Source organism: Mustela putorius, unplaced genomic scaffold (assembly GCF_011764305.1).
Source record: "Mustela putorius furo isolate JIRA1106 unplaced genomic scaffold, ASM1176430v1.1 tig00000145_pilon_pilon_pilon, whole genome shotgun sequence".
In the NCBI taxonomy this organism is placed as follows: Eukaryota; Metazoa; Chordata; class Mammalia; order Carnivora; family Mustelidae; genus Mustela; species Mustela putorius.
The window spans coordinates 15283223-15306140 of NW_025421294.1; the positions used below are offsets into that span (position 1 = coordinate 15283223).

General features: G+C 41.7%; 1 protein-coding gene across 4 annotated transcripts in view; it reads left to right on the forward strand.

Annotated features, from left to right (window-relative positions):
- Positions 1–22918, forward strand: part of PPP2R2B (protein phosphatase 2 regulatory subunit Bbeta) — a 448554-nt gene that overhangs the window by 15457 nt on the left and 410179 nt on the right. Inside the window, exon 1 of one of the 4 annotated variants that reach the window (XM_004744681.3) lies at positions 13107–13603. The exons of 2 other annotated variants lie outside the window; for them this stretch is intronic. In XM_004744681.3, coding sequence (XP_004744738.1) covers positions 13530–13603 — 74 coding nt within the window. In that variant the 5' untranslated portion in view covers positions 13107–13529. Of the gene's footprint in view, positions 1–13106; positions 13604–22918 lie in introns of those variants that run through there. One more of the 4 variants, XM_004744689.3, reaches the window with a different exon arrangement.

Genomic DNA, 22918 nt, shown 5'->3' on the forward strand with positions numbered 1-22918 from the left:
CTTAGGCTCATGGGGCATCAGGGACTTCCTAAGATCTCACTTCTTAGTAGAGGCAGCATAACCCAGGGGTGATGAGCACAGGCTCCAGAAATGCTAACCCAGGTTTACACGCCAGCTGTGTTACCCTGAGTATGGCATTTCTTCTGTCTGGGCCTCAGTGGCCTCATTTGTAACATTATTGTTGAAGCTACTTCAAGGGCTTTTGTGAAGATTAAATGAACTAACACACATGAAGTATTTTACAGCGTGGCATGGATATAGTCGGCATTCAGTAAATGCTTGCTCTCTCATTATTAGTATTGAGACCAATTTAATCTTTATATCAACATTGAAAAGGAGGTATTCTAATACATAGATTTTGGCTACAGAAATTGAAATTCAAAGAGTTTAAATGATTTGGAGATTCCTTCAAATGTTTTGTTAGTAGTAACTGAAAAACTTCTGATTTAAACATAGGAGATAAACACTCCAGTGAATTAATAATGGTTATATGTGGTGGTTCAGAGTGGGCTCTGGAGTCAAGAAGTTGGATTTGAATCTTGGGTTTGTCAGTAACAGATTTGTGCCCTTGAGGAGGTTATCCTGAGTCTTGATATACTAAGAATAATAGATCCTATATAATAAGGATATTGCAAGACTTATATGAGATAATGCTTTTTAATACCTAGGCACATGCACTTAGCAGGAGCCCATAAATATTCTATCACTTTTTTTGTTATTAGTAGCAATGGCTGTAGTCAACTTCAGTGACTTTCTCCAAAAGCCCACTGAATACTTAGAGTATTACCCAAATACTTAGAGTCATCCTTGACCCTGCCTTCCGTCAATACACATGCTCATCTACCATAAACCCTATGCCATTCTTCCTCCTAAATATTTCCAACGATCTCTCGAATTCCTTCACCTCCCTCTAACCACATTGTCATTATCCTCCTTTGGATGCCATCTTCTGTTCTCTGGATGTGGAAACAGTCTCTTTGGGTTTCTCCCATTTTCCTTCTTGTCTTGACCACCTCTTTTCTATTTGTCACACTGGAGCCACAGTAGTATTCTTAGTGCACACATGTGTGGCTTGCCTCCCTAAAGCTTGCAAAGGGCTTCCTTGTTTTTAGGGTGCTCTCAGCCTGTGTCACTGCTTGCCTGCATGTACTCCGTGCTTTTGCATTTCCTTCCACACCATAGCTCCTCTCCACCAGCACCAGACACATGCTCTCCCCTTTGCCAGAAACACTGCTCACCTTCTCTTTGCCTTCAAACCCCTCCTGATCATTCAGAGCCCGGCTCCCCTATCTCCTGGTGGCCCTTCTAGGAGGTCCAGGCTGTTACCCTTCATAGCACCTGCCCAATGCATTATAGTTTCCTTACTCCTTATATGTTTTCTCCACTAGCTTATAACCTCCACTAAGGCAGGACAGGTCTGATGTGCCTATTACAGCTACAATTTGTATAACTATCACTAGTGCCCACTAGTGCCTGGCACACAGTGGTACTTAACAAGTATCTATTGAACAAATGCATGAATTAACACCAGGTTTCCAATCAGCAATGGCCATGAAGAAAGGAGACTCTAATGTTCATTTTAGTGGCAAGAGTGATGTTTCTAACTGTTGCCTTCAACTCCTTGTATATAGACTGCATTCATGGGATTCCTTTAAATCTAAATTATATACAATAGAATAGAATATTACTCAACCATCCAAAAAAATGAAATCTTGCCATTTGCAATGACATGGATGGAACTAGAGCGTATTATGCTAAGCAAAATAAGTCAGTCAGAGAAAGACTTGATTTCACTCATATGTGGAACTTATGAAACAAAACAGATGGATGTAAGGGAAGGGAAAATAAAAAAAGATGAAAACAGAGAGGGAGGCAAAGAGTAAGAGACTCTTAACTCCAGGAAACAAACTGAATGTTGTTGGAGGGGCAGTGGGTTGGGGGATGGGGTAACTGGGTGATAGGCATTAAAGAGGGCACTTGAAGTAATAAGCACTGATGAGTCACTAGATGCTAGCCTTGAAACCATTAATATACTATATGTAATTAAATTGAATTCTAAAAAAATTAAAAATTAATTAATTTATTTATTTATTACAAAATAGAGCTGTCATTTTCCAACATGCCAGCATCAGTGGTTGCCTAAAGACCCAGGTAAACCAAATAGCAACAACATTCTATTTTCAAATTTTCAAAAGCCCTTTTACAAATATTGTTTCATGGGATTTACACAGCAGCCATGTGAGAGAGTGAGAGGAGGAAACGAAGACGCGAAGAATCGCAGAAGCACATAGTTTGCTGACTGTTCATCAAATGATTATTTGCTGGCACCAAGTTGCCTTGTTTATAGTTACAATTCACATGGCGATGGCTCCAGCCCTGGTCTGTAATTCTTCGTGTGTGTGTGTGTGTGTGTGTGTGTGTGTGTGTGTGTGTAGGGGCCCAGGGGATACTTAACATCTGGAGACGTTTTTGATCGTCACCACCGAGGTGGAAGGTGGTCCTGGCATGTTGCGGCTTGGGGCCAGGGATGTTGCTAAACATCTAGAGTGCCCAGGAGAGCACCCCCCCCAGCACCCGCTCCCCACCTGGAGCCCCACTCCCACCCTCAGCAAAGAATTATCCAGGCCAGTACGTCACTAGTGCTGACGTGCTTCAACCCAGCTGTAGAGCGAAACTCACAGACTGAAATAGAAAGCAAAGTGTATAACTCTCTCCCCATGCAAGAGACGGGTGAATACGTAGCCTCTCAAATGGCTTGACATTTGAATCAAAAACTAAATTGCTCTGCAGAACACACAGAACTCTTGTGCATGCTGCATGTACAGGATGGCAGTCCTTTGGGGGTGTCTTTGCTGAGCAAGCAAGTCTTCTCTCCATACCTCAGAACAACATGTTGACCATTTTCTCCCCTGCCCCTCTCAAAGATTTACTATTATGGCCTCTTGGAAGCAAGGGAAAACTTGTGTTCAAAGTGTTTTCTGCAGAAGGCATTAAACCTGATCTCTCAAACCTTTTCTTTCTTTTTTTTTTTTTTTTAAAGATTTTATTTATTTGCTTGACAGACAGAGATCACAAGTAGGCAGAGAGGCAGGCAGAGGGAGAGAGGAGGAAGCAGGCTCCCCGAGGAGCAGAGAGCCCGATGTGGGGCTTGATCCCAGGACCCTGGGATTATGACCTGAGCTGAAGGCAGAGACATTAACCCACTGAGCCACCCAGGCACCCCTCTTTTTTTTTTTTTAAGATTTTATTTATTTATTTGACAGAGATCACAAGTAGGCAGAGAGGCAGAAAGAGAGAGAGGGAAGCAGGCTCCTCGCTGAGCAGAGAGCCCGGTGCGGGACTCAGTCCCAAGACGCCTCATGACTTGAGGTGAAGGCAGAGGCTTTAACCCACTGAGCACCCAGACACCCCACAAACCTTTTCTTTTCTATACAAAGGGTGGCCTAAGGGTCAGAAAGCTAAGGTCTTGTCACCTGGATTCATGTGCTGAGTTACCTCAAAATCCTCTAATGTTCTCATCTGTCCAGAAGCAAATGCTGCTGCCTACTCCGAGGCATGAAGGCTCAAAGAGATAGCCTTAAAAAATGCCTTATTAATATCCTAGTATATTGAGTTGTTTTCATTTGTTCATGGTTTAATTACCACCCAGAGATGTGCAGGAGAGAAGCAGACAAAGCAAATCCTTTTGAGGAAATGGAAGCACATTCTGGATTGTCTTTGGAATGGGTTCTTCTTCCAAAGGCTTTGAGACACTGTATAGACTGAATAATTGAGCAGTTCTTTGTCTGGCTCAGATAAGGGAGGTTGAAGTCTCCTATTTCCAAATGAGAGCTAATTAGTGTCTGGCCCAAATGGCGAAGTTGGAATCTGCTTTATAGGTTTAAAATGTGGGGTGCCTGGGTGGCTCAGTGGGTTAAGCCTCTACATTCAGCTCAGGTCATGATCTCAGGGTGCTGGGATCGAGCCCCGCATGGGGCTCTCTGCTCAGCAGGGAGGCTGCTCCCCCCTCTCTCTGCCTGCCTCTCTGCCTACTTGTGATCTCTCTGTCAAATAAATAAATTCTTTAAAATAAAATAAAATAAAATGTGTCATAATGCCATTAGTTTAGAATAATTAGGGTAAATTTGAGTTGTGAATAGTGATGTAGTGAAATTTTAAGGAAATGTAATTATTTTCATGTTCATAAAGTAGCATTAAAAACCATCTTTCATGGTATTATATAGACCAATAAACAGAAGTATGCATTATTCCCCAAATATTTCTTGAGGTTCCTTACTGCCAAACTCTAATTTTTAATTCCTACCAGCATGTTCTTTTCACTCACATGTCCACAGATTCAAATTCTCCCTGTCCTTCAAAGCCGATCTCAGATGCTGCCACCTCCAGGAAGTCTTTGTGGAATCCACCCCAATGTCCCAATGACATGTGAGATTTTCCTAGTCTGCACTTTATCCGTTAATGCTCTTAGGGCCCTTCTGTAATTGGTAATATATTCATATTTTTCATTGATGTCTTACCTCCCCACTCACCTTTACACTCTCTGCCTTACATATTCCTCCACCCCCATGGTATCTTGGAAAAAGTAACCCTTAAATTCATCTTGACTCTCTGGAGGCATTGATGGGTAGGTGTGTGGATTTGATTATAGTTCCCTCACATAATGACACTAGTCATTAGCAGATCCTTTCTTTCAAATAGGGTAGAAGTAAATTTGACCAGCCTGATCAAATACCTACCAATTCCTTATCAGTAGACACAGAAGTTGAGTTCCCTTCTGGGTGCTCTGTTCTCTACCAGACTACCAGGGAAGAGAATGTCAAGATCGTGCAGCACGGGAAACAGCCCAGCATCCAGACAGGGTGGGGTAGGAGCGAGAAGTCTGCACAGGAAACTTAGTCCCTCCATTGGCTCACACTTGGCAAGTTATTTAACGTCTCTGTGCAAATTTCCTCATGTAAATAAATAATGCAAATAAAATAATAACATTGACTTTATTATAAGTTTTTCAAGAGGATTAAATGAGATGTCCTAGGCAGTGTGGTTCGCAGAGAGTCAGGACCCCAGAAGAACTCGGATTGGATGGTTGATGTCATTACTGTTGTTATCATTATGAAAATCAAGTCCTATTCATATGCTTTCGAATGAAGAAATATTACCTACTTGCTCTGATATCTCTTCATAAATGAGGAGAAGCTGTCTACTTTTTGTAGCTCCTGGGAGAATTAGTATATAAAATTCGGTGGAAAATGTGCTTGGCTTTATTATGCTTTTCACTGTAGAGTCTTTTTTCATTGAGAGCCAAAATCTTCTGCTGTAACCAGCTAGGTTCTATTTTTCCCTTTGCATCTGCTTTCAGTCGAGCCTGTCCTTCGTCTTCAAAATCCTCCTTAGGCTTATCTGTAGCCGCCCACCTCTTCCTTGCTTTAGTCACATGCCTAGAGAACCGTGTGAGCCGTTGGTCCAGACTCCCCATCAGCCGTGTGAATCAGGTCTTTGCTGGCCTCTCAGGGAAGTTCGGGGGTGCCATGGTGAGCAACACAGCACAATCTGTGTTCCCGCTGATCTCAGACAAAAACCGTTAGTTTTAAAGAATTAGATTGTTAACTAATTGAAGTAGAAGACAAAACTGCTCTGAAAGAAAACGTACAGGCTGCCGCAGAGTTGGGTAAGAGAATGAGCCAAAACCGTTTCTTGGCCAGGCAAGTTGTCTTTCAGGCCTTCGCTGAAATGTCACTGCCTCAGAGAAGCCCTCTCTGACCATCTAAGCCAAGCAGTCACTCTCTACCACAACCCCCATTTTATTTTCTCCATTCTGCTTTCTAAAAAATGGAGGTATAATTAACATATGGCATTATATTAGTTTAGAGTGTATAGTGATTCCATGTTTGTATATACTGTGAAACGATCACCACAGTAAGTGTCGTTAGTGTTCATCACCATACATAGTTAAAGTGTTTTCTTTCTTATGATGAGAACTTTTAAGATTTCCTCTCTTTGCAACTTTAAAATACACAATATAGTACTAACTGCAGTCACCGTGCTGTACATTCTATCCCATATTTATTTTATATTGGTAAGCTTGTACGTTTGGACCCCCTTCACCCATGTTGCCCACAAATCACCCACCCCATCTCTGGCAACCACCAGTCTGTTCTCTGTATCTGAGTTGGGGAAAGGGGGTTGCTTTTTTTGTTTTAGATTCCATATATAAGTGAGATCCTATCATATTTTTCTTTGTCTTATTTCACTTAGCATTATATCTTCAAGGTCCACTCATGTTGTTGCAGATGGCAAGATTTCCTCCTTTGTTATGGCTGAATAATATTACATTGTGTATAAATATACACATTTTGTTTACCCATTCATTCATAGCTTGACACATAAATTGTTTCCATATCTTGGCTACTGTAAATAATGCTACACATAAATATGGAGATGCATTTATCTTTTTGAGTTAGTGTTTTTGTTTTCTTTGGATGAATTACTGGATCATTCCTTTTTACAATCTGAGATAATTTTGTTGATATAATGTTTACCTGTTTACTGTCCCTTTCCCTCGTTTAGAGTATAAACTCAATGAGCTAAACCTCAGTGTATTATTTACTGTGGTTATCTCTGCTGCTAGAAGCCTACTGTTCAATAGCTGCTAAAAAGATTATATGAATGGATAAAGGAACTAACCAAGAGGTTCCTCTTCCTTCCAAATCAGAATGTACCAAGCTGTGAAATTCACATACTGACTGGAGATTATGGGGGAGGGGATGAAAATTATGTCAGAATTCTGCCTATTTCAGTGCAGATCAATTCAATCCAACACAAACTTACTGAATTCCTACTATGCACCAAGCAGTGAACCTCACGCTCAGGATTCAGCAGAGAAAAATCAAAATTCTCCTTCCTGCCTAAGGAATTAGATACTTGACAGCAATTATCACAGTCATGGAACAGTACTTCATGCCCCATAGAATTCTGAACACTTTAATGAATTGGCTCATGTAATCTTCACCACCACCTTATATGTTAGGAATGATAATTACCCCTGAAGAAAAGGGCAGGTATCTCATCTGTCTTGTTTACTATTGATTCTTTAGTACCATGTACAGTGCCAGACATAAGTAGATGCTCAATAAATACGTTCAGTAATGAATGGGTGCTTTGAAAGGAAAGGATGGTATTTGAGAGCCTCTAGCAGGAGGATTTGGCCCAGTCTGAGGTATTAAGTAGCCTCTCCCTGAAGATGTGACATTTTATTTAAGACTTTAGAATGAAGAGGAATTTGCTTTGTCTTGGCTTCAAAGTGAAAACCTGGCCAGGCTCATCCTGACCCATCTTAAATAATCTAATTTCTGTTTTCTTGGGATTTACTTTCCTTCTGAGCAAAATGAAAAACTGTAATGATGAAATGTCCCCCAGAGGAGGTTGTAAGGACATGTGAAAAGGGAACGATCAGGGTAAGTTTCCCAGAAGAAGCGGGCTTCAGTGGGGGTGGACCATAAGCAGCATACAGGGGGCTGTTAGGAGGCCCTGAGGCCAGGGCTCCAGCTGGGGCTTTGCAACACCAAAGCGAATGCTTCTGATCTCCCAGGAGGTGGTCTGGAGAAAAACTTGGAGCACCCCAGTCCATAGTGCATCACTCAACAATCTCCCCGTTAATTGCTTTTTTTCTGCAACTGGATGTCACAACCTGGCATGTGGAAATCATCTGGGGAATTTCTTGTCTCTAGGCTCTGTTCTGCCAGACTCCAAGGCCCTTCTCACGTGGCACCTAAAATGGGTCACCTTTATCTTTCTCTCCTCCTGGGCTCCTGGTTTCCCTTTCAGAGATCGCTCTATGCTCTTGGGCCCTCCCTCCAGGCATCTCTGCCAATGCCTTTGAGCCTCCTGTCTCCTTAGAAAGACCCTTCCTTTCTTGGTCGTCTTGCTCTTATCTGTGATGATATTTGCTATATAAGACTCTCAGTCTGCTGATGGGGTTAATTACTGCCAACTATTTATTCACTGTGGCTCCCAGTAAGATAATTGCCTTTTAACGGGCACTTTTTGTAAATAAAGCCTGATGCCCAAGACTGGATCTCTGGCATGGACTTTTGAAGGCTGTGTAATCCCAAAGAACCTTTTCAGACCCCTTCCTTCCATCATAACCCGGTGATGTTGTAATGTGATAGTGTATTAGTCCTTCTTTTTTTTTTTTCTTCTCTCTTTTTTTCTGGAAAATGCCCTCCTTTAGAGCAGGAGTCAGTAAATCACTCCATCACTCACTAATGCCAACAAAATGTTGGACCAAAGCAGTGAGACACATGATTTGGAACAAGAGCATTTGAAAAACTTTCTATAACCCTTACCTTTCAAGCCAAAGCATGAAACAAAATACCTCACTCCTGAGGTTCTCAAAGTTCAATAAGAATCACTTGGACTATTTGCAATGAAGTGGATGGAACTAGAGGGTATTATGCTGAGCAAAATAAGTCAGAGAAAGACAATTATCATATGATCTCTCTGATATGAGGAATTTGAGAGGCATGGCTGGGAGTCGTGTGGGGTAGGGAGGGAAAAAATGAAACAAGTTGGGATCGGGTGGGACACAAAGCATAAGAGACTCTTAATCTCAGGAAACAAACTGAGGGTTGCTGAGTGGTCAGGGGTAGGGATAGGATGGATATTGGGGAGGGTATGTGCTATGGTGAGTGCTTTGAATTGTGTAAGACTGATGACTCACAGACCTGTACCCCTGAAACAAATAATACATTATATGTTAAAAAAAATAAAAAAGAATCACTTGTCATATGGAATATATAGATTCCTTGTCTGTCCTCAGGGAGTCTGAATCAGGGTGTCTGGGTGGGTCAATTGATTAAGTGCCTTCAGTCATGATCCCCGGATACTGAGATGGAGTCCAGCAGTGGGTTCCCTGCTCAGCAGGGAGTCTGCTTCGCTCTCTGCCCCTTCCCTGTTCTCTCTCTCTCTGTCTGTCTCTTTATCTCAAAAATAAAATCTTAAAAAAGAGAGAGAGAGTTTGAATTCATAGGATTGATGGCTCTGAAATCTGTAAGTTCCTTAAGTGAGGCTGGTTTTGATAATGATTATATGCTCTCAGCCTGTTTTCCCATCTATAGAATGGAATGGTTCAGAGAATCAAAGAGGAAAAAAAGATACAAAAGGAATCATCTGAATGAAGAGATTCCACATTAGTTCTTTCTGCCCCCTCTTCCTGCCCATTCTACATCTGCGTGGAGGGGGGATGCACAGGGCTGGCACAGAATCAGTCATTTTAAAGTGGGATTGGGAAAGGCACTTTCCATGGAGGTCAAGAGGTACTGGCTGGACTGGAGCAGCCAGTTTGGAACTTGGGTGCCAGCCTCACTGATCTTTTGTTTCTAATGAAAGAGACAGGTTTTTTTTGGGGGGGGGAGTTGCTTAGTTTTTTCACTTTAATTATGGGCAGCATAATCCATGAGTGTTTTCTCACTTGGGAAGTATTTACTAAGTGCCTGCTATTGACTTAGAAGGTATATACTAAATGCCTACTGTTTATTTAAGACTAAATTATGCCAAGCAGAAGCATGTCAATTCATGAATTCCATAACAGCTTTGCCTGAGTAATATATTCCAGCTTTATAATGGGCTCAAATTCATTTCTCCTCCCCAAAGGAGTCTCAAACATCTTTCAGAAGTTTTCTCCCGTATGTGTTCATTTACCCATCTAGCCATCCATCCATTCATTCACTCCTTCAACTAATAGTTATTGAGTACTCTGTGCCAGGTGCCTGGGGTACAAAGATGAATTAGACATTGAGAGTTCCCTTAGGAAGTTACCAGTCTCATTGTGTAGACAAGATGGGTAGGTAAATGCAATGAGATACTGTGACTCAGGGCTGATGTTACTGCTGCAGACATAGCAAGTAAACTTAGGAAGCACTTATATTTTGCTAAATACTGTACTAAACCCTTCATACCAGCCGTCCTCTTTGGCCTTTACATCATGTGAGATTATTTCTGTTATTATCCCTATTAGCTACATAACGAGGCTTAGATGACAGGTAAGTCAGTTTCAAAGACATGCTTCAACCCTGGCTGTCTAGTTGTGGCACCACTCTCCTCATCACACCTGTTCTGTCCTTGCTCTCAAGTTCCTGTCTGGCCACAGAAGGTCAGAGCAGGTGCACAGCAACTGTAAACATGGCATCAGTAGTAACCGTTGATCACGTGGCCACAGGGCAATGGGTACTTCATGTGCTTATTGTCTCACTCAACCTGAGAAGGCACAAGGAAAACCCTGTCATTGGTCCCATCTTATGGATACAGAAAGCGAAGACTCACAGGTATAAAAGTTTGTGTAGATCTACCCAACTGGTAAATTGAATACATAGGGATTCAAGTTTGGGTCATATTGACTCCAAAGCCCACACGCTTTCCACTCCACTGAATACAGGTCGCAGGTACAATACCACTCAGGAAGACAGCTCCAGATATGCTCTTGTGTCACAAGGCTAAGATGACCCATACAGCCAAACCAGACCACTTAGGCATTGTTTAAACAGCACCTTATTTGGGATGGCCCAGCCTTGCCAGGTGCCTGGGTCTAAGGAAGTGATGCATTATATGACCTTTGAAGGGCTGGACATCCTGTCTCTGCCAATAGTTTGTTATCCTGTCACGATGATCCAAAAGTCAGAAAGCATATTGGTGGAAGGGTCTATTTATATATCATGGCCTGGACAAAGACCATAATTACTTTATGGCTCCAAGCTTTTGCTTCCCTGGAAAGCCCAGTATGTTTCTCCAGTGCTAAGTATATTTGCAAAGAGGAGAAGCAATGAAGGATGAAAAAAATATTCTACCAGATTTCAAGGCACATATTTCTTTTAAAGGAAGTAAATGAATATACAATGTTGTATTAATTTCAGGTATACAACATACTGATTCAACAATTCTATACATTACTTAGTGCTCACCATGGTAAATGTAGTCACCATCTGTCATCATATAATATTATTACAATATTACTGACTATATTTCCTCTGCTGTTCTTTTTATCGCTGTGACTTATTTACTTTATAACTAGAAATTTGTACCTCTTCACCCGCCAAAACTACTTCCCCCATCTCCCCACCCACTTCTCTGGTGTCCATCAGTTTGCTCTCTGTATTTAAGAGTCTGTTTGTTTTGATTTGTTAGGTTGTTCTTTAGATTCCACAAATGAGTGAAATCATATGATATTTGTTCTTCTTTATGACTTGTTCCACTTAGCATTATACCTTCTAGGTCCACCCATATTGTTGCACTTGACAAGATTTTATTCTTTTTCATGGCCAAGTAATATTCCATTTCATATATATCTTCCACATCTTATTTATCCATTCATCAATTGATGGGCATTTGGGTTGCTTCCGTATCTTGGTTATTGTAAATAATGCTGCAGTAAACTGAGATGCATATATTATTTTGAAATAGTGTTTTTGTTTTCATTAGGTAAACACCCAGTAGTGGAATTACTGAATCATAAGGCATTTCTATTTTTATTTATTTGAAGAACTTCTGCATTTTCTGCAATGGTTGCACTATTTTACATTCCCATCAACAGTGCACAAGGGTTCCTTTTTCTCCACATCCCACAGATGCTTGTTGTTTCTTATCTTTTTGGTACCAGCCATTGGAACAGATATGCAGTAGTATCTCACTGTGTTTTTTGACTTGCATATCTCTGCTGATTAATGATATTGAGTATCTATCTCTTCGTGTGTCTGTTGGCCATCTGTATGGGTTTGTTCCTGGGCTGTCTATTCTATTCCATTGATCTATTGGTCTCTTTTTGTGCTGTTACCATACTGTTTTAGCTTTGTAGTATATCCTGAAATCTGAAATTATGATACCTCTAGCTTTGTTTTTTTCTCAAGACTGCTTTGGCTAAAAAAGAAAAAAGAAAAAAAAAAGACTGCTTTGGCTATTTGAGTTCTTTTGTGTGTTTTTTTTTTTTTATCGATTTTAGGATTATTTGTTCTAGTTCTGTGGAAAACACTATTGGTATTTTGATAGGGATTGCATTAAATCCGTAGATGGCTTTGGGTAATATGGACATTTTAACTATATTAGGTCTTACAATTCATGATCACAATATGTCTTCCCATTTGTTTGTGTTGTCTTTAATTTCTTTTACAAGTGTCTTAAAATATTCAGAGTGCAGGTGTCTCACTCACCTTCTTAGTTAAATTGATTCCTAGGTATTTAATCCTTTTTAATGCAATTAGAGCAAGACATTTTATATTTTTACATTAAATCAAATTTTAAAATTTGGTGTTAAATCTTATTTTTAAAAATCCCTCTCAGGGCAATATTGGTTTTCTTTTATAGACCATTACATCATTTCCTTGTGTCTCCGAATGCAGCACAAAGGACAGTCACCTTTTCTCTAGCATAGACAATGGTGTCTTTGGCAGAACTTATCAATCCCAAACCGATACCTTGTGCTTGCCTTCTGGTAATAAGGTTTCCAAAATCATTATTATTTGATGGGTCAAAACCAAACCAGTTCCCCCATCCAAATTTATGTGGTGGTTCAAACCGTCTTCAATGAGGGGTATTCTCATTCCCTCTGTTCCTCTTGTGAAATCTGAATGTTTTGGTAAAGTCATGTAATTCTTAGATCGACTTACTTTTTCCATGCCATCAGGGCACACCAGTCGGTGAAGGGTCAGTTTCCTTGGGCTTAGCCTCCGTTCTTGTGTTGTGGCTTTAAATTCTCACAGCAAATAACTCAGAACCAGGTTACCGCCTTGGTGTGACGGCTGGCAGGGGAAAAAAAAAAAAAAAAAAAAAGCCTGTCGTGGAGCACAGAATCTGTCTGTGTTAGCCCTCTGTCACCGGCTACTCACCCCAGCTTTGGGCTTCACCTAAATGATAAATGGTCCTATTGTTTGCGCTTTCGTATTAAAAAACCATAGAGCTAAATCTAGACGAAGCAAGGACAGAGACCCATTTCATTGCACTGTACTTTAATATTCTTGAGACCCATGGCATTACGGGTGGCTCTTTTAACAGCCATCCCTCTCCAGGGTGGAACACTGTGCTGCCTTTGTTTCATCTGATCTTCCAGCTGAAGAAGAGATGGTCACTTATCCTCAGTGCTCCCCTATCCTGCTGGATTTCTCTTGCAGGAGGAGAAACTGACCACACGGGAAAAGGTAGAGGTTTCAGGCAGGGCATTTCAGCGTGTGTTTACAGGCAGGACTGACTTACTCAGCAAATCCTGCTCGGAGAAGCTGCAGCCAATGAAGAGGCTATATCCCGGCTTGCTTGGGGGCTTCTGAGTTTGAGCTGCATGCAGAAATGTAAGGCAGTGCTTCCTGGCGCTGATGGCAAAATGGGCCCCATCTCCAGTTATTCCTCGGGCTTCCCAGCTTTGCAGATCCAGGGGAGAACCTACATAAACATATGGTGATGTAGCCAGCTTTAAAGGCCAAGAGAATCCTTATGGATTCAGGAGACTGGTTTTTTATTTAGATTTTTATTTTTTATTTTTGTTGGAAGATGAAATGCTTCTCTCGTTACCTGCCTTACATCTTCAGACCTCCGAATACCATCCTCTCTTCCAGCTGCCACACGGAAGGTACAGACCAGAGAGGGAGAGTGTCTGGGTGGGTGGGAAAAAGTGGGCTGGTGTATGACTTCCCACAGGCTCTGCTGATACTGCTTTCTGTAGCTAGCAGATGACTGTCGTTCCTGGCAAAAGCTGGTATCTGACAGACTTAGATCTGCTTCTAAAATCAGTCTGTCTTCTGTAAGGAAAGGGACGTATTTTCTAAAGGGCAGGATAATATTGCAAAGGTGATCTCAAAGCTGATCTAGCCGAGTCGGAAAAAAATCAGAAATATTTTGCCTGTTTCCCTTATTCCACTTCAGAAGCAAACAAGTAATCGGAACTCCTGTTAAGGAAGAACATTTTCAGTAGGTGCTGCCACATACCTTTATCCAAGCTCTTTGTTTTGTCACTGTCTGTTTAATAACTTGGTGCATGCCCAAGAAAGCAATTAGCAAAATAGTATTAGCGTACTACATGACTGCGGGGTGTCGGTTGTCGGATTGTTTTGCTTGGAGTCTGGACTTGGGTTGCAGAGCAGGAAGACACTGTTGACTTTCAGCGCTCGCTGGAAATGGGGTTCGTGGGGGTCCTAAGTTAATGCCTTATGGCAAGGGTGAGCTGAGCCTCATACAAACAGTCCCCAGTCGCCGGTCCTTTTGGGGATCTCTGCTACCTTCTAACCTATCGCACTCTGCATCTGTGTGTGTGTGTGCGTGTGTACTTTCTGTGTGTGTGTGTGCATGCGTGTGTGTGTGTGTATGTGTGTGTGTGTGTGTGTGTGTGTACCTCGTCAACATTCTGGCAATCTGCCTTCATCCAAATGCTGCAGGTTTCAACGCTTCTGGAGCCAGTAGCCGGTTGTGCATATTCTGTGTGTGATTTGCCCGTTTCTTTTGATCTGCTACATCCTTGAAAAAGAGCAGTTTCAAGAAAAGCGGCTGGCTGGCTGCTTTTCAGCCTGAGGCTTGCCCTACAAGCAGTACTGATTGAAGAGGGCTGGGGCAGTGAGAGGCTGCCTTTACCCTCTGTCCAGCCTCACTCTCTGGAATGGAGCTCGTGAGCAGCCTGTTGCGAAAACCCACCCTTGTTTCTCCTCCTCCTCAGAGTAGGAGCTGGGGATCGTGGCTGTGTAGAGAAAACAAGGGGAGTGTTTATTATTCTGGGAAGTGATTTTCAGTCATTGCCCCCGGAGAAAAGCAAGTAGAAGTTTGGGATAACCCTTGAATTGAGACCAAGGATGATATTTTTCACAGACCTTCGTATCTTAAGGATTTTTTTCCATTAGATATTTCCCTTAAAAGTTTTATTGGTGGCTATAGGAGATGACCCACTGAGAAGTCTTTCCTCTTAGAGAGAGAAACTTAATAAGTCTTTATGTGCACTAGGGAGGGATAGGGAATGGCATGGATAGAAATCTCCAGGGAAACTTCCCATATACAAAAGACCTAAACTCATATAGGAAGATGCCTAGATGACTTTTCTATTTCTGATTGGTCCCCCGTCCTCTCCTCCTAGCTTAGATTTTGAGAACCCAAATACGTGGTCTGTTGCTGTTTTGTATATTAATCGAACTAAAGTTCCTACCTCATACAGACGACTACAACCCCCAAGAACTTTCTTGAAGTGTTTTTTAACCAAATTTAACTGTTGTGCTCCATCAAAATGGAAAGCCCGTTTCATTCCCATCAAAACAATTTCTAATTTGCTACCTATCACCAGGTTTAGGGGGTTGGGGGGGGCAAGGAGACTTGTCTTTTAATCTATTGTGACACTCATAGACAATGGGTAGGGATAATAACACGTGGCAGACATTAACTTTGTGAGTGAGGGGCCAGAGCTGAGTGGGGAAGGCTTGAGTTAAATACCAAGCAAGCAGGGCCAAGTCACTTAATTGCTCTATGCTCAATTTTACCTAAAAAATGGAAATAAAGAGACTTATTCGCAGGATATTGAGAATTCAGTGTGATCATTCTAGTTCTTTAGGAAGCTTGGTACATGATATTTTGCAGTCTCCTGTATTTTCTTAGGCTGTCAAGTTACCCTTTTTTATTACATTATCTTAAGTAATGAAGAGATTCCTCAAACACATCACAGTGTCCCTCAGGAACTAGTTACACTTACTTAGAGTTTGTCTGAGGAGAAATGTATGTGAGAATGGATAGGAGTTTAAGGTTTTATATTGTTAGCTATTAGTTGCCCTGTAGTCTCTTCTAGAAAAGTTATGGTTGCAAACTTCATATTTTATTTAAATGAAGAGGCAGAGAATGAATAATTGGTGTATATCCCTGGGAACATCAAATAAGTAGAAATACCCAAACCATCCCTTTAAGATTAATTCAAGAACAACTCCAAAAGCTTCACCAATTGCTGGGGCACCTGGGTGGCTCCGTTGGTTGAACCCCCAACATTTGATTTGGGCTTAGGTTATCACTTCATGGGCGGTGGGGTTGAGCCTCATGTCTGGATTCTGCACTCAGCGTGGAGTCTGCTTGAGACTCTCTCTCCCTCTTCTCCTGTCCCTCACCCGGTTTGCGTGCTCACTCTCTCACTCTCAAATACATAAATGAATACAATCTTTAAAAAGAAAAAAGCTTCAGCAATTGCTGGGGTTCTTAGAGGGTGGAACCATTCTGGTTAAAAGACAGGTCTTCTGCCCAGCTTGTCTCGACATTGTTTTCTCAATACAGAAATATCATGGGCTTTGAATTTTAGCTTTGCCACTTGCCAACTGGGTGAGGTTGTAGTTATTTAACCTCTCAGAGTTCAGTTTCCCATTTGCAAAACATGGATGATGATACGTCATAGGGTGGCCACAAAGAAAGACATTCAGAATGCCACACATGGTGATAATCACAGTAGTAGCAATAATAGCAATAACAGTAATAATAACTGACCTTCACTTCTACTGCACTTACTGTGCCCCAGACATTATCTGAGTGGATGCTATAGTAATGCATTCATAGGTAGAGTAAATCAACAATATGTGGCCACAGATAATAGTTGTTTTTCCTTCCTGCTCTCACTTTCAAAATATTTAAAAAAAAAAAAATTGTATTCCCTCCCTCAACCCCCACCCCCCAAACACAAAAATCCTTGCCTTGAAAACCTCTCAATGGTTTCCAATGGCGTAGCAGGCCCCATGTGTTCTGACCCCTGCCTGACTTTCCTGTTTGAGCACATGCCCTCTTGTCTGGTCTCCAGCCACACAACCGTTCTTGGTTCCTCAGGAATCTCCCTCCCACCATAGACTTTTGGGAAGCTTCTCTCTCCCCTAGCCCCATTCCTTGTTAATTCTGGCCTTGGACTCTCAGCTCAAGCCAAGAAGCCCTCCCTGGCCCTCGGGTCATGATGGTCATAGCTCTTAGAGAACCAGGCTGCTTCAGAGCACCTGTCCTAGTCTGTGAACCTGTTCTGTGAATGTCTGTCTTCCTGCTAGACTGAAAGGTTCATGGGAGCAGGACCCACATGTCGTTTTGCCCTCTATTATACCCCCAGCACTAGAACAATGCCAAGTACTTAATAGGCACTCAACAAATTTTTATTGAATGGAATGATGACAAATACCAAGGCTGCTGTGGGGACACATTTTTAAAACACAGGCAAAACACATTCTACAAAGCATTAGCTGCTACAGGAATGCAAGCTGTTTTAACCATTGCTGGTCGGGTGCTTTTCGTAGCCACACTTGAGGGGACTGGTTTTATGACCATGCTCTACTTTACCTTAAAATTAGAACATATGCAGGGGGAAAAGGCCAACTAAATAATGCTGGTGCACAAACAGGGCTTTGAGAGGACAGTTGGATTGTCTTTCCTTCTCTGTGGACCTCATTAGAAGGACACATCACTCCCTCCACCACGGTGGGGAAGCATTCATCCCGCGAACTGTTTCCAGGATTAGAGGCACAGAATCTCAATCACAAGTAAAAAAAAAAAAAAGCATTCCAGACAGGACACAGGACAGAGATAAGAGAACCAGTCAAGTATGAGGAGCCTTGCCTGATATTTTCCAGTGGACCTAATTTGGCACCCAACATGGGAGGGTCTTTTCTAGGCCCTTGAACAGATGAGCAGAGGTATTCTCTCTTCCTGAAGGGACCAGGGTCATGTGCCTTGCCCCAAGACATTTCCTTTCCCTGAGAATTCGCCCTCGTGTTTCCATGCTGTAAAACACTGCTCATCTCTTAAAAGTCAGCTCCAGTTGAGGCTTCCCAGGAAGACTTCCTCAAGAGCTCCAAAGGACGTGCTATTCTGAGTCATGCAAACCATAACAGTTGTGGGAAGAAGGTTCCAGAAGGAGAAGCCAAGCAGCACTACAAGAATCCCTGGCCGTGTGTGCCAGGCTGGGCCAGTATCGTCTCGTTTGCTGCTCACACAATCTCGTCTCCGATGCTGCTCTCTCCATGTTACAGAGGAGGAAAGTGACACACACAGACCGTACTTAGTAAACTCGCAGAGCTAAGACTCAAGTCCAAACTTTCAGAATCAGAAATCAGCGCTCTTAACCCACACCTAATGCATTTCCTCTGGAGTACCAGCATGAGAACAGCCTTTGGATTGGATGGCTCAGGTCTGTTCACATGTTTGTGTCCTGGTGGCCAGGAGAAGCGTGGGCACAGGAATTCTGCCATTTGTCTTTAGGCTCTGAGTCCTGGTTAGCACAGACCCTGACTGGGAGTAGATGGTCAAGGAATGCTTCATAAATAAAACACTGAATGGGAGAGTGACCAGTTTGCCCATGTATCGTTGGTTCTTCTTTGGGAGGAGGAACCCAGAAGCACAATACTTTCCAGAGACCCCCAAAAGCAGGCTTACTGGAAGCCTGTACCCACGTTCAGAAAAATACACATTTTTCTAACTCTTTATCATGTTGTAAATGATAATAAAATAATAACTAAGACATACAATGCTCATTATTTATTTGGCATAATTCCAACATATACATGTTTGTGGACGTAGGGACGGGTGTGTGTATTCCTCATCATAAACCTCTCTGAGGGAAAGTTGTTGTTATCCTCATTTTGTAAATGAGGAAACTAAGACACAGAGAAGTTAGGTAACTTCCCTAAAGTCACACAGCTGTGAAGTGCAAGGATTAGGATTAGAGCCCATGCATTCTGGTTCTGAGGTTCATGCTACAACAGGATTCATTCTTCTCTTTTGTGCCTTTTTACGTATTTATGGAATTCTTGTTTTTCATATTTTTGGAATTCTCTTCTTAGTTCCTTCCACATATGTAAAACCAACCCACTCTTCAGGCCCACATCAAACACACTTCCACCCACAGCTTTCCCTGACTGTTCACTTTCTCAGCTGCATTTAAAGCCTTTCCCACACGTGCACTGTGATTCTCTTATAACATAGAGGTAATATTAGGCCACCTGACCAGGTTATTGTAAGGATTAAGTGAGACAGAATCTTACATTGCTTGACATTGCTTTAGATTAAAATATATAAATATGTAAAAAAATATAAATATATAAAAATATAAATATAAATATAAATATATATATAAATATAAATATATATATAAATATAAATATAAAAATATATTTAAAATATATATATATATATATATATATATATATTTTACATTTTCTACACAGTATCTGTTTTGTCCCTGCTTTCATCCAAGGCCAGCCCCATACTGGGGAGCTGGATCCTAGTCCTGACACCAACTCCAGCCCTTCATCCTGCACTTGTCCGCTGTCTGTACCTCATCACTAAGGCTTTTCTCTCTACAGGATTGCTGGTGTGGTTCCCCAACAAACTGTCAGTCACCCTGCTTTAAATACTCATCTCACAGTCCTGTATCCACTTGTAGCTATTGCCCATTCCCTACTCCTCTTTGCAGAAAAATGCCTTGAAAGAGTCATCTATACACAGTTGTCACCTCTCTTCCCATCTCTCTGCCAAAGCTGCTCTTGGGAGAGTCCCCCGTGGCCCCCTCACTGATCTGGCCCATCGTTCTCAGCCAGGTTCCTCCTAAGGCAGCTCTCAAGCACCCTTGGCACAGGCAGTCACTGCTTCCTTCCCGAAAGGGTTCCTTGTCTCGGCCTTAGGGCCCAGAGTTCCTCTTCGTTTCCTTCTCTGGCCATGGCCAGGCCGCAAACTTCTGCCTATTCTTCCTCCTCCTCCTCTTGAGCCATAAACACACAAACCCAGGCCAGAGGCTTCTCCTTAACCTGCTCTTTCTCCTAGGTGGCCTCCAGCAACCCGATGGTATGAGACATCGTCTTCTCAACCCGTATCCGCAGCTCCGGCCTCTCACCCCAATTGCAGACCAGTGCCTTGAATGGCCTAACCAGCATTCCCGCTGGGATGCAATAGTGGCCTCCAAACCTGACTCCTCATTCCCCTTGAGAAAAACCTGCTTGTCCAACTTCTTCTCCAGCTTAAGGAACAAGAACTCCAGTTTCTTTGTTACTCCAGCCAGAAAACCTGGAGTCATTCTTTGTTTCTGTTGTTGTCTCATATCTTTCTTCAAGTTCTACAGTGAATCCTCTGGGTCTAACCTCTAAAAATATTCAGAATCCAATTACGTCTTATCAAATCTATCACTTGAATGTTTCTTTACCAGAGAGGCCTTTCCTGGCCTTCCTGCCTAAGATCTCTCTCTTTCTATCTCTCTATCTCTATTGCCCAAGCTCCGCCTCCCCCCAAATCTCTCTGTCTCTGTCTCTCTCTCTTACACACAGACACACACTCCCTAGTTACCTTTACACTGCTTTAGCCCTTCTCTTACTGGACATGTCCTATACCCAGTTACTTACTTGTTGCCCTTCTTTTTGCCTTGTAGAATGTAAGCTACGTAACAGCAGAGTCGGTCTCTGTTTCGTTCACTCCTATATATCTTCAACACCTAGAACAGTTTCTAGCACATAATAAGCACATAATAGATACTTGTTGATTGAATGAATGGGTGTATGAATGAAGGTTTATGTAACCTTTCAGTCATAAAGTAGGGAGAATGGACTCTGAAACCAGATGAACCTGAGTTCCAATCTCACACAGAAAATTACTCACTGGGTAACCTTCATTTACTTAACTGATGTATTTCCTTCTCCAACAATAACATATCAGGGTATTGTTATGAAGGTGAAAAAATTTTTTTTGCAATTTTATAAAAATGCCTGTTAGTATTCAGTGAATGAGACTTAACAGTATTTATTCTGATTTTTTAAATTAAATTAAATTTTCTTTCAGTGTTCCAAGATTCATTGTTTATGCACCACACCCAGTGCTCATGCAGTACGTGCCCTCCTTAATACCCACCACCTTGCTCACAGAAACCCCCCACCCCCCTCCCCTCCAAAACCCTCAGTTTGTTTCTCAGACTCCACAGTCTGTCATGGTTTGTCTTCCCCTCCAGTTTCCCCCAAATCACTTCTCTCCATCTCCCAATGTCCTCCATGTTATTCCTTATGCTCATAAGTGAAACTATATGATAATTGACTCTCTCTGTTTGACTTATTTTACTCAGCATATCTCCTCCAGTCCTATCCACGGTGATACAAAAGTTGGGTATTCATTCTTTCTGATGGAAGCATAATACTCCATTGTATATATGGACCATATCTTCTTTATTCGTTCGTCTGTTGAAGGACATCTTGGCTCTTTCCACAGTTTGGCTACTATGGCCATTGCTGCTATGAACATTGGGGTACAGATGGCCCTTCTTTTTATTACATCTGTATCCTTGGGGTAAATACCCAGTAGTGCAATTGCAGTGTCATAGGGTAGCTCTATTTTTAATTTCTTAAGGAATCTCCACACTGTTTGCCAAAGTGGCTGCCCAACTTGCATTTGCACCAACAGTGTAAGAGGGTTCCCCTTTCTTCACATCCTCTCCAACACTAGTTGTTTACTAGTTGATTTTGGCCATTTTAACTGGTATAAGGTGGTATCTCAATGGGGTTTTGATTTCAGTCCCCTGATGGCTAATGATGATGAACATTTTTTCATGTGTCTGTTAGCCGTCTGTATGTCTTCTTTGGAGAAGTGTCTGTTCATGCCTTCTGCCCATTTTTTGATGTGATATCTGTTTTGCATGTGTTGAGTTAGAGGAGTTCTTTATAGATCTTGGATATCAGCCTTTTGTCTGTAGTGTCATTTGTGAATATTTTCTCCCATTCCTTGGGTTGCCTCTTTGTTTTGTTGACTATTTCCTTTGCTATAAAGAAGTTTTTTATCTTGACAAAGTCCCAAAAGTTCATTTTCACTTTTGTTTCCTTTGTCTTTGGAGACAGGTCTTGAAAGAAGTTGCTGTGACCAATGTCAAAGAGGTTACTGCCTATGTTCTCCTCTAGGATTTTGATAGATTCCTGCCTCACTTTGAGGTCTTTTATCCATTTTGAGTTTGTGTGCGGTATAAGAGAATGGTCAAGTTTCATTCTTCTATACATAGCTGTCCAATTTTCCCAGCACCATTTATTGAAGAGACTTTTTCCCACTGTATATTTTTTCCTGCTTTGTCGAAGATTATTTGCCTATAGAGTTGCAGGTCTACATCTGGGCTCTCTATTCTGTTCCACTGGTCTATGTGTGTATTTTTGTGCCAGTACCATGCTGTCTTGGTGATCACAGCTTTGTAGTAAAGCTTGAAATCAGGCAACATGATGCCCCCAGCTTTTTTTTTTTTTTTTCCCCAACATTTCCTTAGCAATTCGGGGTCTCTTTTGGTTCCATACAAATTTTAGAATTGTTTGTCCCAGCTCTTTGAAAAATTCCAGTGGAATTTTGATCAGCATGGCATTGAAAGTATAGTTTGCTCTAGGCAGTATAGACATTTTAACAATGTTTATTCTTCCGATCCATGAGCATGGAATGCTCTTCCATCTTTTTGTGCCTTCTTCAGTTTCTTTTGTAAGTGTTCTGTAGTTCCTCGAGTACAGATCCTTTACCTCTTTGGTTAGGTTTATTCTCGGGTATCTTAAGGTCCTTGATGCTATAGTGAATGGAATTGATTCTCTAATTTCCCTTTCTATATTTTCATTGTTAGTGTATAAGAAAGCAACTGATTTCTGTACATTGATTCAAACACCTCAAAGTATAGGGATAGAGAGTACATTCCTCAACTTCATAAAATCTGTCTATGAAAAATCCACAACGAATATCATTCTCAATGGGGAAAAGCTGACAGCCTTCCTTTTGAAATCAGGAACACAACAAGGATGTCCACTCTCGCCACTGTTGTTCAACAACGTACTAGAAGTTCTACCAGCAGCAATCAGACAACAAAAAGAAAAGGTATTCAAATTGGCAAAGAAGTCAAAGTCTCTCTTTTGCAGATGACCTGAGACTTTATATGGAAAAACCAAAAGACTCCACCCCCAAACTGCTA